The following is an 18,038-nucleotide window of genomic DNA, read 5'->3' as shown; positions in this document are numbered from 1 at the left end:
ATAAAATAAGCAAATATGATCATATTATTCTTATAGGACTCTTAAAACTCAACAGAGTGGATATATTATAAATATTAAATATAATTAAGGAAACATTCAAGGTCATTATCATACACATTGCAGTGGTTATTAGTTGGGCCTGTCTAAAGTGAATGTTAAGCCTATATTAAAGGCTATCCCTACAATCTAGGCCTAAGCCCAAAAAAATAAAAAATGTAAACTAAAGGTACACAACTCTTAATTAAAAATAAATTCTTAACAAAAAATGGCCGCCAAGTTAGTTTGATAGCTCAGTAGAATAACATTTTCAAACCTTAGTACACTCATTATTTGGTCGAAAATTTAATTAATTGTGCTATTGCAGGTAACTTATTTATTATTTATGGGCTCTGCTCGATAGGAACAGCACTATCATTTATTTTTTATATTTGTCATAGGCCAGGATGAATGTCTCAGTCGTCTCAGATCAACAAATCAGATGATTAATAATTTAATTAATGATTTGACTTTGATAGATCAGAATGAGAATATTAATATAATTAAGACTTATTAAGAACAAGGATGAAGACAATCAGACAATAAAATCCATTATTATTACAACTGAGAAGTGAGGCTCAGTAAGTGTGTAGATTTAGATGACTCGAGGAGAGAAGAATGGAATCCAGTTCAATCAGTGAATCAGCAGACTCAATCAGTTTTCAATTTAATATTAATTAATATTAATTAATAATTTTAAGTACTGTTGGAAGGCAGCAGTTGTTTGATTTTGGAGTTGTCTCTCCTAGAAGAGTTGCTGTCCCCAACTAACGAGCCTCATCTGCTTGAGGGTTCGAACTCGAGTTTAGCAAACATGAGCTTTACAGACTCGACCACGCTGACCGACCCCTTATTTAATATTTATAATTATATTATAGCAAATTATAGGCCTATGGCCTATCTATAGTTTTAATAATTTATTAATTACTCATTACTTGTACGTGCTTAGTAACTTACTTAGTAGATCTATTTCTTCTACTTCTTAATCTTGTTCGTGCCCAAGACACATGGGGCAGATGAAGTAGAGTTCATCTAATTCATTCTAAAATTACTAATACTTTAATAATGTCCATAATTTTACTTTTTCTGCACATGCTACTATTGAATTAAAATTAAAATACTAGACTTAACAGTTCATTCAGCAAAAAACAAAAATTAGCTGTTTCTATCTGAGAACTAGCGCAACAATTATGTAACGATTCTAAAAATAATGGACCGGAATTGGCGACATGAGTACTTCATCTGAAAAATGTATCTACAGAACTGTAATTAATCATAAATATTTTAATTATATATACTACACATGTACTGGGGTGTATCGACTATATACAGGGTCATTTAAGGCGGTTGCTCAGTTTTTACTAAGAGTACTTGACAAAAAAATCTATTATTAATCACATATCTCGCTAATTTTTCTCTCATTCCGAGGCACAGTGTCCATTTCCATAGCGTCTCATGTTAAAATAATTATGAGATTTTGCGAGATTAATAGTTTTTTCATTTGTCGTAGATAGGACCCTAAACTAAACATATAAACTCACAAAACCAGAGAGTGACGTTTCAGGGTTAGATGTCATTTCTGATTCTCGGCAAGGAAATGGCGTACTACTGAAGAGTTTAAAAAATACTCTAGATCTTCTCTAGACTAGTCTAGATAGCAAGGCACAATTTGAGAGAATTTGTTTTGGTTTTATATATTGTATGGTCTTAGTAGATCTAGTTTTTTTAGGCTTACGTTTTCTTGTCAGTCTGACAAAATTTCTGTCATTATTGAGGGGTCAGTGTAAGTGCATAAAGTGACTTTATCTACATCAAAGCATTAACAATAGCTATTTGAGATTGTCAACGACATCACTTTTATTTTTATTGTTATATTATAAGGTATGATCAATATCAATTATATTTCACACACTACATATGTAATAAATGAATTACTTTGATCAAAATCTATTTGGATTGTTCATAATAAATGGATTTTCCAACTAGGCCTATTGTTCAAGTATGTGGTGCTAACATCAGCGTCAAAATTAATTTGATTATTGCTTTCTTATTTTCTTAAGGTTCAAATGGAAAGCTTTTCACCTGTGTTTGTGGATTCCTATGATCCTTTAAAAGCTGGAAGTATTGATGGAACTGATGAATATCCACATGACAGAGCAATCTCTAGGGCACTACAGAGTAATTACAGACCAAATAAATATGTCAAAGGAGACCCAGAAAGAACAATTTTTGTTGGTAGGTTAAGTCCACACACCACAGAGGATAGCTTGAAAATGTGTTTAAAACAATTTGGAACAATAATTAATGTTAGGTTAGTCAGAGATATTGTTACTGGTTTCTCTAAGTGTTATGCGTTTATTGAGTTTGAAGATAAATATCAGGCAAGAAACTGTGTTCGATCTGGCCATCCCTGTATGGTTGATGATCATAATGTACTCTTAGAGATGGAAAAAGAAAGAATTTTGAAAGGGTGGATTCCAAGAAGATTTGGTGGTGGCTTAGGTGGAAAGCGTGAATCTGGTCAGTTAAGATTTGGTGGAAGAGACAGACCATTCAGAAAACCAATCATTAGAGCAGATTTGGATTCAGTGACAGGTAGTGAAAAGAAGAATTTCAGAAATGAAAACTTTACTAACGAAAAAGCTCGATCAAGACATAATGATAGCAAAGAGCGGTATACTAACCGCAGAAGGTAAATGTTGCAGATTCCTCAATATATTCTTGTTTGTGGTCAGTGAAAATATTTTCTTGAAAACATTTAAAGAAGTGAACTTTTTACCTGGTGAGATTCTCATCTTGGAGAAATGTGAAGATAAGACTTCTTATATACTTAAAGATTCCTCACACTGTGCCATTCTAACTAAAAGGCCCGCTGTTAACATAGACATAATATGGTGCTATTATCTTTTATTTCATTTTTCAAATTTCTATCTCTTTTTAAAAATAAATAAATTATTTAATAATACTACAAATTTTATTATGTGTTTTATTGTATCTATTTTTCAGTTATCTAAGTAACATCCTTTATTTTTAGACTCCATAATTACTTTTTTTTTTGCTCTAGATCAGGGGTCTCCAAACTATTTAGCCCGAGGGCCGCATTAACTATCAAATATCAGTTCGGGGGCCAGTTTCTTCTGGGCATCTCTTTGGGGTGGCGGAGCCCCCCCCCCCCCCCCTTCCCCACCGAAGAACATATACCCCCCTTTACCTACCCCGCCCCCCACCCCCCAATGAAATATAAATTATATAGAAATATATATATAAATTTTAGTGACTCATCCATTGCAATTGAAAAATGGCGAAACTTGCATGCATTTTTCACTGTTTGAGTTACAATGTTTTCATTAATGTCTGCAACACGGCGGGCAATGGTATTTGCACCCAAAACTACATTTTCAAATAGTTTTGAATTTTCTGGGCAAAGTTCCTCAGCCACCTCTAACAAACATTTTTCCGTGGACAAAAATATCTCCGCGGGCCGGATGAGAGGACCTTGCGGGCCGCATTCGGCCCGCGGGCCGTAGTTTGGAGACCCCTGCTCTAGATCACAAATTATTGTATTTAGAATGTGTATCTGCATTTGTAAAAACTTAAGTACTTTAAAATTAGCTAATATTATTTTTTAATTCAATTTCTATTGATATGCAAAATATTGAAGCTATAGATTTTCCTTAACACTGTTGCATTGTTTTGTATTATGATATATTTCTAATATTTCTAATATAACCTCTATGAACTGTGTTTAAGTACAAGAATTTATTTTAGCTCAATCTTATTTTAATCTCTGAATCATGTGATGGATTATTACAGGTTTTCTTTCTTCCCCTACATTCCTACATGGTACTTTGGCCTATCCGCCAGTTGTGATCAATGCAACACATTTTATAGATCCATATCAAATATAGAAATTCTGTGAAAAGTAACACTTAACAACTTTTGAGTGATTTTAACAGCTCTATCATTAGATCTAAATATTGTTAATGTTAACATAAAAAATAGGATATTAAGATGTAGGCTATATATTTTTATAGGCCTAACCTATTATTTGTTCAGATAGTATTAGTATTAGTATGGTCACATTTTTCTTTTAGTGCAGTTCTCTTACCAAAAATTACTAAAGCGCCATCATAAAAATCGGCTTTAGTAAGTAAAAAAAAAAGTTCCCTTTCAAACCTGATGATCTAGGGACAAGTGAAGTAGTTCACCTGTTTCTGTGACCTCGGCATATGAAAGGATAGTGCGGTCAGCACTATTCCCAGTTGCTTTAGCATGTGATTTAACAGTCTAGCTCTGTGGCTAGGCCACACCGTGCCTTCGGTTTTTGTGCGATTCCTTAACTTTGGGGGCCATGACATTACGACTGCTTGTGCTTTTCCATATTTGTTTTGACCTAGAGTAGAAACTACCAAGTTGTCTCTTTCCAATCTAATCGTATGCCTGGGTGGCAGTGGCTTTGCTAGATCGGGTGTCCCCTGGTGCGGCACCTAGAGGTGAACGTTGGTGTCAGCCTCCCCCCCCCCCCCCCACCACCTTTGATAGTTCTAAACTTTGGACGGATAATGGTAACGATGTTTATCTATACTTTTTTTTACTTAATCCTCATCACTCCATGTGGAGTATAGGGTAATAACAAATCTCCGCCACTCCACTGTCTTGGGAGAGCCACTTTAGCTCATGCCAGGTCTTGCCAGTAGCCTGCACTTCTTCCATCTCTCTCCTCCATGTTCCCAGTGGTCTTCCTCTCTTTCGCTTTCCAGGCGGAGTCCACTTCAGCGCCATGTTTTTGCTCATGCGTAGGACATGGCCCAGTCATCTCCATCTCCTCATTCGAACTTCTGAAACAATGTCGTTTAATCCTCTCGCCATATTTCCTTGTTCGGGAGATGTTTATCTATAGTCGGTTATTAATACAGCTTGATGTAACATAGCAAGTGTATGTCATAGTGCCATCAATTTCGCTCTTAAAAAACAAAAACAAAATGTAACTCTAATTAAAATGGTGTCATCCCCAAATGGTGTCACACGGTGCGGTCCGCCCGCCCCCACTACGCCTCTGCTGATTTAGTTAGTTGGTATGTGCAAGTTGTATCCAATCCATCCCCCATTTGCACTTTTAATTTCCTTACCAATAGGATTTTGCTATTTTTTTTTTCTCATTTGTTCGGTGTTTGTAATTTTTTTTAGACCACCTGATGTTCAAAATACGACACAGATTCCTGGAAAAATGCTCAACAGAAAATGTGCAATGTATCTCCTCATTCTCTCGCTGTACTTGTGCCTGTTTTGTCTAAGGTTCAGATGTTTCAGATCTCTATATTGGTTTTACAGCTATTTTATTTTTGGTACTTTGCCGGCCTTCATAATATATCACTATCTATATTAAAATTAAGGCAAATGTGTAAAGTAGGGCTTGTGTGTGTTTGAGGGTTTGTCTATTTGTGTCTTTTATTTTATGCATTACTAGATCTATATTTTCCATCCAACTGCCATGAAACCTTGGGGAGTTGAAAAAACTCCTGGGACAGTTTCTGCGGGGAAAAATATTTTTTAAGGGCGCTGTTTAGCGCCTTTAGTTCATCAGCGGATTTCTTAATACATGGGATCCGTTGATTGTCGTCCTGCACGGGGGTATTACTATCAGTATCATTACTTGAATCTACGGTCATCCGCCGAGGCGGTCGTGTTACTCGGTGCGACACGACCTCCCCCCATGAGCTCTATGGCGCCCACATTCATCGCCATACACTATTTATGCTATGGGTTAAAATAAACGAAATGATCAAATTTAAGATGGGCGGCGCCCAGCAGGTTGCGATTTGCGCCTGGGCTCTCCAGTGAGCACTGTGGCGCCTACATTCGTTTAAAGCAGTGCGATATACTATGGATACGATGAGCTACTATAATCATTCACTAAATCGAATCAGTCGCGACCTCCGGCGCCCTGGCAGAGTGATTCGGCCATCCGGGCTCTCGTGAGCAATATGGATTTTAATTTCGTTTTAAAGAGTGCCTTATAATTGGGACACTATGGCGTACGATATTCGATGAAGCAGGTGCCAGCTAGAGGTGGGGAGGGCGGCCGCCCCAGGCGCTATTCCTTACGGGGTGCCAAAATGGGTAGACATTTTTTTAAACTTGTTTTAGCTGCAGTTTTGAATTATACCAGTCAAAGTTTTCGAAATGCAAATGCAATGTAACATTTGTATCATGTAAGCAGTATTTGGAACATAAAATCATACACTTTATGGGTCATTCATAAATGACGTCACGCATTTTTGACGATTTTTACCTCCCCCTCCGTCACACGACGTCACAAAAAAGTCAGACCCCCCCCCCCCCAAATGACGTCACACCTCAGCCTACACCCCCCCTCAAAATTGCAGTTGAATTTTTTTTAAACAGCTATATTTTTCCAAAATCTTGTCTGAACTCTGTCAAAATAGAGTATTTTAATCAATTGTTATTACAATTTATTAAAACAGTTTTCTAAAACGCAAAATAACGTCTAAAATTCGTTTTCTAACATTGCTTTTTTGTAATGCAATAGTGTGACGTCGCACCATCTGAACCCCCCTCCCCCTCATCACACACCGTCACAAAATTACGGACCAGCCCTTCCCCCTACGAGTGTGACGTCATTTATGGACGACCCCTTAGGCCTAGGACTATAGTATATGTTAGAAGTCTTGCAAGGAGCCTGTAACATATACCTTTATCAACCCATCTAGGAGAGAAAACTCCGGGGGTAAAACAAAGGGTTGTGCCCCTTAGGCGATAACATTGCCAACTATGGTTTCCTTTTGGCAGCTCATGCGACACTGCTGATTTCAAGCTGCACGTGTAATGTCCTGTCCCTTGGGTCCATCAACTTTGTGGAGAGAGGGGGACATGAGGCAACATCTGGTCTTCTTAAGTTAGGGCACAGTGACCCGATCAAAATAGAATTTATATAGAAAATACATAATTTTACAAGTGTCCTCCCGCCCCCCCCCCCCTACATGAATCATGTCTGAAAGAAGCACTGGTTGCTAAGTCTCTGGTCCAATCAGATAACTGGGGATGGGTGGGTCCCACAGATTAACTACTGTGGACGTGACGTGGAGTTTAAATTTACTTTGCTCACGTTATAATTAAATGCCCTAAAGACCTATTCTCCAAATAATTCAAGCTTGTTTTGCTGCCCGTCGTGCATGCCATGCCAGCACACGTCCCGGTCACGTGATGTTTCCTCATTTGTCAACCTTAAACAAGTTTTTTTTTTAAATTAATTAAATATAATCCTCTTGGATAAGTTTTAGGTTGTTGGGGGGGTTTTTTAACGATCCAACACCCGAAAGTTGACTTCGGAAAATTGTCTTCGAATAGAAAAATATTACTTCCTTTTTAAAAAGTGGTCAACAATACAGATTACAGAGATACACTTCTGGGTGTTTCCATAAAAAAAAAAACGCGTGCATTAATATTATGTATGAAATTGACATTGGGGGGGGGGGGGGGGGGCTCCGGTAAAAAAAACAACTTTTTAATACTCGTTAGAAAACAGATATTTCTTTACAGCTTTGTTAGATACATCCGCATATGCATTTCTTCTCAAAAAAATTGGTGGAAAAATCTTGGTTACTATGACAACGGCGGCCATCTTGAAAAGTTCACCCCCTCGTAGGTTTTCCACCATTCATAAAATATTATATTTTATGCCCAATAAATAATTATTTCATAATCTTCTTCCATATTTTGGGGCACTCAGCTAAAAAATTTAAGTGCATATCTTCAAAATAATTTATTATGAATTTTCAAAATTTGTGTCCGTTCGAAACACTTCATTTTGGGGCAATAAAACTAGTGTTTTTAATGGTCCCACAATTTGAAAATTAAATTTAAAAAATTATTTTGAAGATATGCACTTAAAACCGGGTGACACCATTTAGGGGTATGACACCAAGGCAAAAAATTGTAAAAATGTACAGAAGAGAAATGCTTTTTTTTTTTCCATTTCAATTAATAATCAATAAAATCTAAATAGCCTTTAAATAACAAATCAACAATTATTACATGAGGTGAGGGTGACACCATGACATGAACGTGCTAACTATAGAGAAAACAATGCTACATCCAACTATATTATTAACAGGCTATAGATAAACATCGTTACTATTATGTCTGCAGTGATTAAAGCTTTTAAACACACATGTATGCATATGTGGCATATATTTAAATTATAGGCCATGTATGCCGATACATAAACACACTCATATATATATATATATATATATATATATATATATATATATATATATATATATATATATATACTTTGTTTCTTGGGGGTGGGGGTGACACCACGAAATGCCGAACCGGGTGACACCCGACCTAGCGACGCCCCTGTATATATATATATATATATATACATTATATATATATATATATATATATATATATATATATATATATATATATATATATATATATATATAAATATATATAAATATATATACATTATATATATATATATATATATATATATATATATATATATATATATATATAAGGTCTATGTGTGGATATTTATATAGGCCAATATATATAGAGAGAGAGGCTTATAATTATAGGCTAAAGGGCCTATGGGCCAATATCAATATATAGAGGCTGTATAGGCATACAGTCTCTGTCAGCAAAATAGGCTTATTTTTTCTGTGGTCTACTGCCATTTATAAAAGGTTTTTTTATTGAATCGCTGTTGTGCCCAGCCCACGCAACCGTAAGGTCTCTAGATCTAGAGATCTAGTACTCTATAGCTTAATCTTAAGTTAGGGATCGGTTTCGGGTGGGTTGGGACAACGACGATATGAATTTATAGGACGCACCCATAAAGATACGTCTAAGCAAAACATACGACCATATCACGTTTTTAAGTAGTTCTGTCACTAAACTGATCGAAACACCACATTTTCCCCGTTTTTAAGTGTCAGACTTTACATTAGGAACTATTGTTTCCCAAAGGTTCTTAAGTAAATGTTTTTCTCCACTTTATAGATATATTTAGCAGATAATATAAAACCTATTGCCTTCTTTTCTTAGCTTTCATTTTTCAAGTTGAAAGAAATTGAAGTTTTTAGAACGTATTCACTAATCTCAGCAATCACACACGCGGAATAAAATTAACCGGCACACATGCTTCCTGACTCCTACTCGTTTCCCCTCTTCCCCCCCCCCCCCCCCATAAGTTTATGAAGTAAATTTCTATTTCGTGGAAAAACCCAATAGAAAAGGCATCAAAATTTCCCAGTTTCGGTTGAATGACATGTTTCTGTAACTCAAAATAGGCCCTACTATACTCAATATATTATACATACATTTACTTTTCTTTTAATCAACTCATCTTAGGGGTCATCCATCAATGACGTCACACTCGTAGGGGGGAGGGGGGGTCCGTAATTTTGTGACGATGTGTGATGAGGGGGAGGGGAGGGGGTCAGATGTTGCGACGTCACATTTTTGCATTATAAAAAAGCAATGTTAGAAAACGAATTTTAGACGTTATTTCGCATTTTAGATAACTGTTTTAATAAATTGTAATAGTTTAGACAAGATTTTAGAAAAATATCGATGTTTTAAGAAAATTCAACTGCAATTTTGAGGGGGGTTGTAGGTTGAGGTGTGACGTCATTTTAGGGGGGGGGGGTCCTGGCTTTTTGTGACGACGTGTGACGGAGGGGAGGGGGGGGAGGTAAAAATCGTCCAAAAAAGCGTGACGTCATTTATGGATGACCCCTTACCCATACAATCTTGATATAATAATAACTAGAGTAAAAATGTTTTCTCCTACGCTCATACACTGATACAGCCTAGATAAACACTCAACAAATTAATAAGTAGTACTTGTCGATTATTTATTTGTTATAAACAGTTCATGTAATCAATTATCAAAAGGTGTGGAGTACAACAAACAACGAACATGGACAAATAGGCCTACAGTTGACTAGGAAAAGTCAGTCCAAAGTTTTATTGTAAACATTCCATGTCACTAATGCATATACATCTACTGCAAACAGTAATCGCCCTTCCCCATGTCAAAAAAAATCTGAAAATATTTAGGTTTCAGATATTTCTTTTTCAGGAGAGACTTTGGAAACAAATACTGCATAAGCTGACGTGGAAAGCTAAAAAGTTAAAACAAAAATATGGTTGACACTGGATTGCCTGAACACAACGTGAAGACCCCAGGTGACCAATAGCAGCCATTTGTGTATTGTAACTGTCCTAGGTCCAGCAACAGTGACATCCAAAAATACAAAAAATATAACAGACATTATTATTATTTACTAATAATATAGTTCCTACAAAATCAGAAACAGTAAGACGACCAAGGCTTACAATGAGGGTACAACACCAGTCATATAATTTATAACAAGTCTAAGATTGAAACATCATTTATTTTGTACATTATGAGTTTAAAAGTATCCCTTATTTGACAGACAAATCTCCAGTGTATGTATAGCTGACAGTGACACTGTCATAAACTGCCAAGGTTTTTGTTTGCTGTTCACTAAAAGTTAGCATCAAAGTTTAGTTTTATTTCCCAAAACAAAGGCGAGTTTTCGCTAACCTAATGTGTTGGTATAAAAATTAGACTCATATAACATTAAGTCCATTATTTTACTCTACAAATTGTTAAATAACATTACTATATTATTAAAACATATGCAATAAATAGTTAAAACAGCATGTAAATTTCTCTAAATTAAAAAAGTGCTAAATACAAATACATTCATACTGTCATCTACAAAGACACTAATTATCAACATTTCTGTTTCATTATTACTATTTCTAAATACATTTTATACCTGAGAAGAAGGAGAGTTAACAGAGTAATTTTATAGCTTAGTAGGCCCCTTAGTAGTACAATTGTGATCAACCATACCCAGTCAATGTGAAAATTTACAAATTTAATACCATAGTATCAAATATACAAACATTACAAATGATTTTCTTTCTAAAGTATTGCACACATAAAAATATCTAATCAACAAATACTTGGACTTAAGTTAAAATCTATTCCAAACTTTAACGAGGCAAAATCTTTTTAGTATATATAGTATACATTTTGCAGATTCCTTGATAATTTGATTAAAATTAATAAAATGCTAGAGTAAAAGAAATATGTATGTAATCTACCAGATCCCATGGAAAACTTAAAAACACATTCATTAAACAAAAACTAATTGTTATTTGGAACAATTATCACATTTTTACTTCTCCTCTACACAGTTTATATAGTCTGGTATAGTTATTAAAATAATGAACAAAAGTGAAACACAATAAAAACCTATATCTTTATAGTTGCAAACAGTTGGAATTGGTTAATAATAATAATAAATATAAATCTGACATCTTGGCCAACAATTAAGAAGGTAAATTACAACAAAACTACTTTTAAAAACAAGCTTTGTTTTAATTTCATAAATTAAAGAACTTGCAGCCTGACACAATGATTAACTAATTTCTTAAATGCCTAAAACTTGGTAGACATGTATGTACATGGGATAAACTTTGGTTTCACACTAAATCAATTTCTGCTGGAGTAGGCAAAATTAGATCACATAGAACTAAGATCTTTTCTGTTTTGTCCTGAACGAAAACTTATTTACAGTCTGTTATAAACACTTTATCTTACATTGTGCAGATTCTATTTATTTGAATGTAATATATCAGGTTTCAACATCTATCGGGAAGCAACCACAGTTGCCAAAGCTCCTAATCCAATTGCTGTAAACAACACTCCTTTCCACATTTTTTCTTCAAATTCTCCTTGGTCTGGGAAGTACTCAACAAAAGCATCCTATTGAAAATGGTAACATTCTATTAGAAAACTTACAATTAGGTAAGATTTAAATGATTAATGTTTGTAGCATACAATATCACTGGTTTAAACATTTGTGTGATATCAATAGACAGGAACAAAGTTACACTAGTATGTAAATGTTGCTGAAGAAAAATACCATATCAAAATTATACATATGGACAGAATTCTTGTCTATATGTATAATCATGGTTGCTAAACTGAAAAGTCTTGAGTTCGAACCCTCTGACAGATGAGGCTCGTTAGGGATAGCCACTCTTCTAGGAGAGACAACTCCAGAACCAAACAACTGCTGCCTTGTAGTTTGTTCTTAGTTGCACAAAGGCTTTGGAAGCAAATCCAAAAAGAAAAGCAAGCAGAAATCAGAGTCAATGGCCTCAATGGTGTATAACCAGTTGTCAGGTATACTTAATTTTTTTTTCTTTTGGTATGACATTGGATGAGAACTTGCTGGATCATTATTTAGGCCAATAATTCTTTCAGACTCAATTATGTTATTGCCTTTTTAGTATTTAGCAAGTCTTGCCGCAAAGGGGAATCCCCTCCAACACTAAAATTAAGAACAAAGAAGAAAAAGTTTATAAAGTGAGTAGTATTTCCTTCACTAAGTTTAAAACAACCTCATTTTCTTATTCATTAGTGTGACAGAGGTGAAAAAAAGGCTACATGCAGTGTTATTGTTAATGAATAACTACAACCAAACATATTCAAAATTGTTTTGAAACCCTCATACACTTGACTAAATGATAACAGTATAAACTTTCTTTAGTAAGCATTGGTCACTTGGTATTCATCTGGATTTGGTAAGTTTGAACATCATTGCTGGATTAGAAGTGTCTCAAAATTTAGTTACAAAATATTAGGCCCACATATTGATATTAGTACAAATATAAACTACACCTGGGTATGCAATAGGCTAGGGTAACAGTCCTAATATTAATAGGCCTCTTCCCGGTTAGCTATAATTCCATGCAATATAGTATAAATCTATTACTGGGAAAAATTTCTTACAAGATCTGTAGGCCTAACAATAACATTTATTGCAACTGCAAGGGGAAGGTAGGTTTAGACAGCAGTGCTGTTTTTTACTGTTAAATTAATAAATTTTTTTAACAAGTAAAGCATTAAGTTTATGTTCAAATCTACTATGCAAATGATTAATTATGCACTCTAATTGTCATTTTTAAATTTATAATTATGCATCACTTTTGTAGGTTTTATTGCTATAAAATTAGCGTACCATTTTTTAATCTTTAAAAATAGGACATCAGATGAAATACCATAAAACTTTTCCATCATTTTCAATTATGTTTTCTTTTTTAGTATGATAATGGATGAATGTAACCGATGGATCCAAACCCAAGGTGTCCAAAGTGACACTTATGTAGTTCCACCCAACCATGTTGTGCCATGCCAAATTTTCAAATTAGATCTAGATCTAGCTATTTTTATTTTTTAACAATAAATGTATTGACAACTCTGATATGGCCACTCCTAGTCAACTGGAAATAGACAATTTGTTTATTTTGTAAGCAATAAGGAACTTTTATTAGGTTTACAGCTGCTGGCATTGAGCTATTGTTAATGAATGTTAATATCAATAGTTATTATTAGAGTATAGATAGACTAAGACATACCCATCCTCCATGATCAAGAACCCATTTTCCAAGCTTATTGGCTACATATTTCCCAACAAACAAGGCTATTTTCTTTTGGTATGACATTGAATGAGAACTTGCTGGATCATTATTTAGACCAATAATTCTCTCAGGTTCAACTATTATGTTATTGTCTGTATAGTATTTAGCAAGTCTTGCAGCAAAGGCATAAACAGCAACTATTCTTCCCCAATTAACTTGTCCATCGTCAAAAATCTCATCCGCAACAATGACAAATGTTTGAAAAGCATCATTCTCATCTGGTCTGAGCCTGTTTACCATTCCTTTAAAAACAATATCATGTCTATCGGAGAGCTCTTTAACTGTTCTTCTGAGTGTTTTGCAATATCTGTTGGGAGGACGTTTCAAATTTTTATCATCAAAGTTCAAAACAACATCTTCTGCCATAATCTCCGCCTCTCGTCGGACCTGATCTAAGGGTGAACTAGAAAATGTTTGTGTACTTTCTTCTGTTACTTTGGCGATGTCGTTCAATCCTGGTCCAGGAAGAACACGAAAACGTTGGGTCACTTCGGCAAATAAATTTTTATTCGATCCAGCCATTAATTTATTTGACATCTGCCCAAGTTGACTATCGAAAAAAGCACTTTCTGTCGACATATCGCCGACTCCTAAGTTAAGTCCAGAAAAAAAAACAACTTATTTTCAATAAGGGCAATATGGCGGATGGAAATCCTACGCAATGGTCTATTGGTCGAGATTAGGAAATTACGAAAACGTCTAAATATAGCCTACCATGTAAAGAATTTCCTGGTTCTGGTGCTTAATTAATCGTAAACAGTTTGTTTATTATTATCTAGTTTATTAGACTAGAATAACCGTGTCATAACTGAATCAAGTAAAGTTAACCCAAAAAAACGGGAAGAAACTATGCCTATACTGAGGCTCAGCATTAGCCTTCACAAACTGCATATATATTCCTATTCTAGTCTAGTTATGAGTACCGGTAAACGTGGTATTCGTCGATAGCCTAGCCATGCAGACTTCGTCTATTGGAGTTTCTTCCAGGCATCTCTTCAGGGGGGGGGGGGGGGGCACGCCCCCCGAAGGAAGTCTACCGCGCCCCCCCCCCCCCGAACGAAATGGAATTTATATACACAATATATACTTTTGACAGTGTCCGCCCCCCCCCCCCCCCCGGAAATTGTTGTCCGACCCCCCGAAAATTTCAAGTGCACCCCCGGAGAAAAAAGTCTGGAAGAAACACTGGGGCGGGCCTATATGCAGAGTTTCTTCCAGGCACCTCTTCGCCCCCCCCCCCCCCCCCCCCGGAAAACGTTGACCGCCTCTCTCCCCCCCCCCCCCCCCCCCCCCCCCCCCCCCCCCGAAAAAAGTCTGGAAGAAACACTGCCTATATGTTGTCGGACATGTACTAACTACATTACTTTTTAGGCATGGCCTAGACCGCATGAAATATTTTAGCGTCCACAAAAGTCAATATTTTTCTAACCCCCCCCCCCCCCCCCCCCCGAGTGGACGCTGTAAATGGATGACCCCTCAGCGGTCGCCTAGGGCACTATCCATAGGGGCGGAGGGGGACACAAACATTTGTAAACTTTGATTATATAAACCATAAACAGGGTAATATACAAAGGTGTAGCGATCTATTTCGGCGTCCAGGACAAATTATCTAATTAGGCCTATATATATTTTTCATGTTGGTGAAATTGCGCCCTAACCTTCCTCTTTTGGAAAGGTCGAGGCGCTTTTTACCAGTCCTTTTGCCTTTTTATTTTGGTGTCACACAATTGATGTAGAAAACGATTAAATAAGTCCCTAATGCCAAGTAACAGTCTATATTCTTTATTTCGACTGAATATAATTCAGTATTGAGCTTTTTTTGGTGACGTGACATAGAAGAAGACACCAAGAAGGTTGGATACACCTGGGGATAGTTGGAGAGACTAGCCCAGCACAGAGACGCATGGAAAGCTCTTGTCAGAGGCCTATGTCCCAGGAGAGGCAATCTTAACCTAACCTAACCTAACCTGTAACCTAACCTAACCTAACCTAACCTAACCTTAACCTAACCTAACCTAATGCGATTTTTATATCATTATCTAATCCGTTGTCGCCCCCTTTGGCTCGGCGCCTGTGGCGGCCGCCCCACACGCCCTCCCCTACCTACGCCTCTGGTAATATATCGATATAATTATTGTATGGGATATAAATGTTTAAATTGGGCACAGGGCCCCCTGATCAACCCGACATCTCTTATTTAATGGTGATTTAGTGATCGCTCCAACGCATGACGCGTTCTAAAACCGGCGCAATTTTAATTTTTGTAGATCTAAGTCTCGTTTTCTCTAACTTTGAATTAGAAATTTCGTTAGTCAAGGATAGATTTAGATTTTCAAACTAAATTAATAGTTGGCACCACAAGATCCTCAAAAGTAGAAATCTACTACACTATCTTGGATCAATGTTTCTTCCAGACTTTTTTCTCCAGGAGGGGAGGGGGGGGGGCGGACACTGTTAAACGTATATATTTTATATATTTTCTATATAAATTCCATTTCGTTCGGGGGGGGGGGGGGGGCGGTAGACTTTCTTCGAAGGGATGCCTGGAAGAAACTCTGTCTTGGTATCTATTGAAGAGAGGTTCCAACAATTAGAACAACATAATATTCTATTCGGCTTCCTTAATGATATATCCAAGATCAACAAAAAGACACCCGCGGACTACAAACATTTAGAAACATCGTTGACGCATAACGCTAAACGCTAATAAAGATAATGATGCCGATGATAAAAATGCGACCAAAAAATGCACCTTAATTAATAGACTAATGGTTTTGTAAAAACAAAAAAAAATCTACTGCAGCAGTGATTGTTCTGCAGTAACTAACACACACTGTTGCGTAAAGAAAAAACTACAAAGTTGTAGTGTGAAAATAGGCACACCTTCAAACCACGTAGGCCTACATAGTTTATTGCTCGTCTTTAAATAGTCGAGTAGGGGTGCCGATAAAGCTCATTTAAATAATTTTGTACTAAGCAAATTCAAAAGAGATCCCCAGCTTCGAGATCAACAGGCGGGATTTGGGAAGGAAAGATCATGTGTAGACAAAATTGCTACCCTGTGCATCATCATTGAACAGACCCAAGAGGCGAACTCATCTCTCTATATTAATTTCATAGATTACGAGAAGGCCGTTTAAAGCCTGGTTAGACAGTCAATGTGAAAATTGTTGAGACACTATGGGGTGCCACAGAAAATAGTCAACATTATTAAGTCTTCATATTCGCTGGCCTAAAACCAACAGAAAGGAGGTACTATGGCAACGTACAAATCAAAGGCCAGCTGAAGAAGAGATCCTCCAGTGGATATGGATTGGCCACACACCCAGGAAGCCTGTATCCAGAATAACAAAACAGGCCCCCACTTGGAATCCACATTGCTATGCCGCAATGCATACTCGTGGACTTATCAACAGTTTCAATAGAATGGGATTACGCTTCGACACTGGAGTTGAAGGAGTTAGTACAAGCTTTTGCAATAAAGAATGCATGAAAAATTAAATTAGAATTTTGAAGTCTATTTGTAACTTTTAGGCAATGATACCTGTGTTTTTTAAATTAATTTGTGTGAAATGGGGCGTTTTATACATTTAGCCCAGGGCGCTAAATAACATGGTGCCGGTACTGGTTACAGCTTGTTACGTGTGACAGGTGGCGGGGATCATTTTTAAAACTGTATTTTTTTAAATAATTGAGCGTATTTCTTTTTTTTTAAAAACTTTTTTGAGTATAAACTGTTATAAAACGTGATCAAAATAGATATACCTAGTAGATAGAACCCTCTCAGATAATTATGTTGACGGAAATCACTGTTAATGTTAGGGCCTGAAAGTTGCCATTGTGCTCGGAGTGATAGACTATAGGAGGGGGGGGGGTATGTCCGTAATTAATAAAGATGGGCGAATTTGTAAAATTGTTAATTGGATTTGTCCAATTAGAGGGTTGTGTACAATAGGAACTCGCTGGACTTAGTGAAGCCAGCAGACATTGTTTCCTTAATTCCAGAGGCGTAGCGCCCCTTCCCGGCGCCCGGGGACAAACTTTCAATTTGGCGCCCCATCGGGAGCAAATTTTCAATTTGCACCCCCCTCAAACTTTCGATTTGCACCCCCCTCGCTCAAACTATTTATAATGCAAAAATGCAGCTAAAATGACATTTTAAATTGTTGTTACAACTCATTTTGGCGCCCCCTAAGGTCGGCGCCCGGGGACATATGTACCCCCCCCCCCATCGCTACGCCTCTGCTTAATTCTTAAATAGATCTAGAGTCTAGTTGAAATAAAACGAGCTACAGCCTAATTTTCAACCGATCTAGAATTTGGTACTTTCAAAGACTTTCAATGTTTAATTTCAATATCTCGATCTATAATTTGAAAAACGATTTTCATGCTTAATTTTTTTTTTAAATGCATGATATTGACTTTTATTTTTGTAAAAT

General features: G+C 36.4%; 2 protein-coding genes across 2 annotated transcripts; one reads left to right on the top strand and one right to left on the bottom strand.

Annotated features, from left to right (window-relative positions):
• Positions 1 to 263: 263 nt before the first annotated feature.
• LOC131950541 (U11/U12 small nuclear ribonucleoprotein 35 kDa protein) lies at positions 264 to 3,008 on the top strand. The gene is made up of 2 exons (XM_059312747.1): positions 264 to 364; positions 2,097 to 3,008. Exon 2 carries the CDS (start codon positions 2,103 to 2,105, stop codon positions 2,730 to 2,732), a length of 630 nt encoding a protein of 209 aa, XP_059168730.1. The 5' UTR covers positions 264 to 364; positions 2,097 to 2,102; the 3' UTR covers positions 2,733 to 3,008.
• A 6,903-nt stretch (positions 3,009 to 9,911) lies between these two features.
• LOC131950544 (bcl-2-like protein 2) lies at positions 9,912 to 14,263 on the bottom strand. The gene is made up of 2 exons (XM_059312752.1): positions 13,537 to 14,263; positions 9,912 to 11,878 (listed from the first exon to the last, which is right to left on the bottom strand). The coding sequence occupies exons 1-2, from the start codon at positions 14,176 to 14,178 to the stop codon at positions 11,762 to 11,764; spliced, it is 759 nt and encodes a 252-aa protein (XP_059168735.1). The 5' UTR covers positions 14,179 to 14,263; the 3' UTR covers positions 9,912 to 11,761.
• Between the last annotated feature and the right edge of the window lie 3,775 nt (positions 14,264 to 18,038).

Source organism: Physella acuta, unplaced genomic scaffold (genome assembly GCF_028476545.2).
Source record: "Physella acuta isolate Inbredline_101_S28 unplaced genomic scaffold, ASM2847654v3 ptg000770l, whole genome shotgun sequence".
Lineage (NCBI taxonomy): Eukaryota > Metazoa > Mollusca > Gastropoda > Physidae > Physella > Physella acuta.
This window is presented reverse-complemented; position numbering and strand designations above follow the sequence as displayed.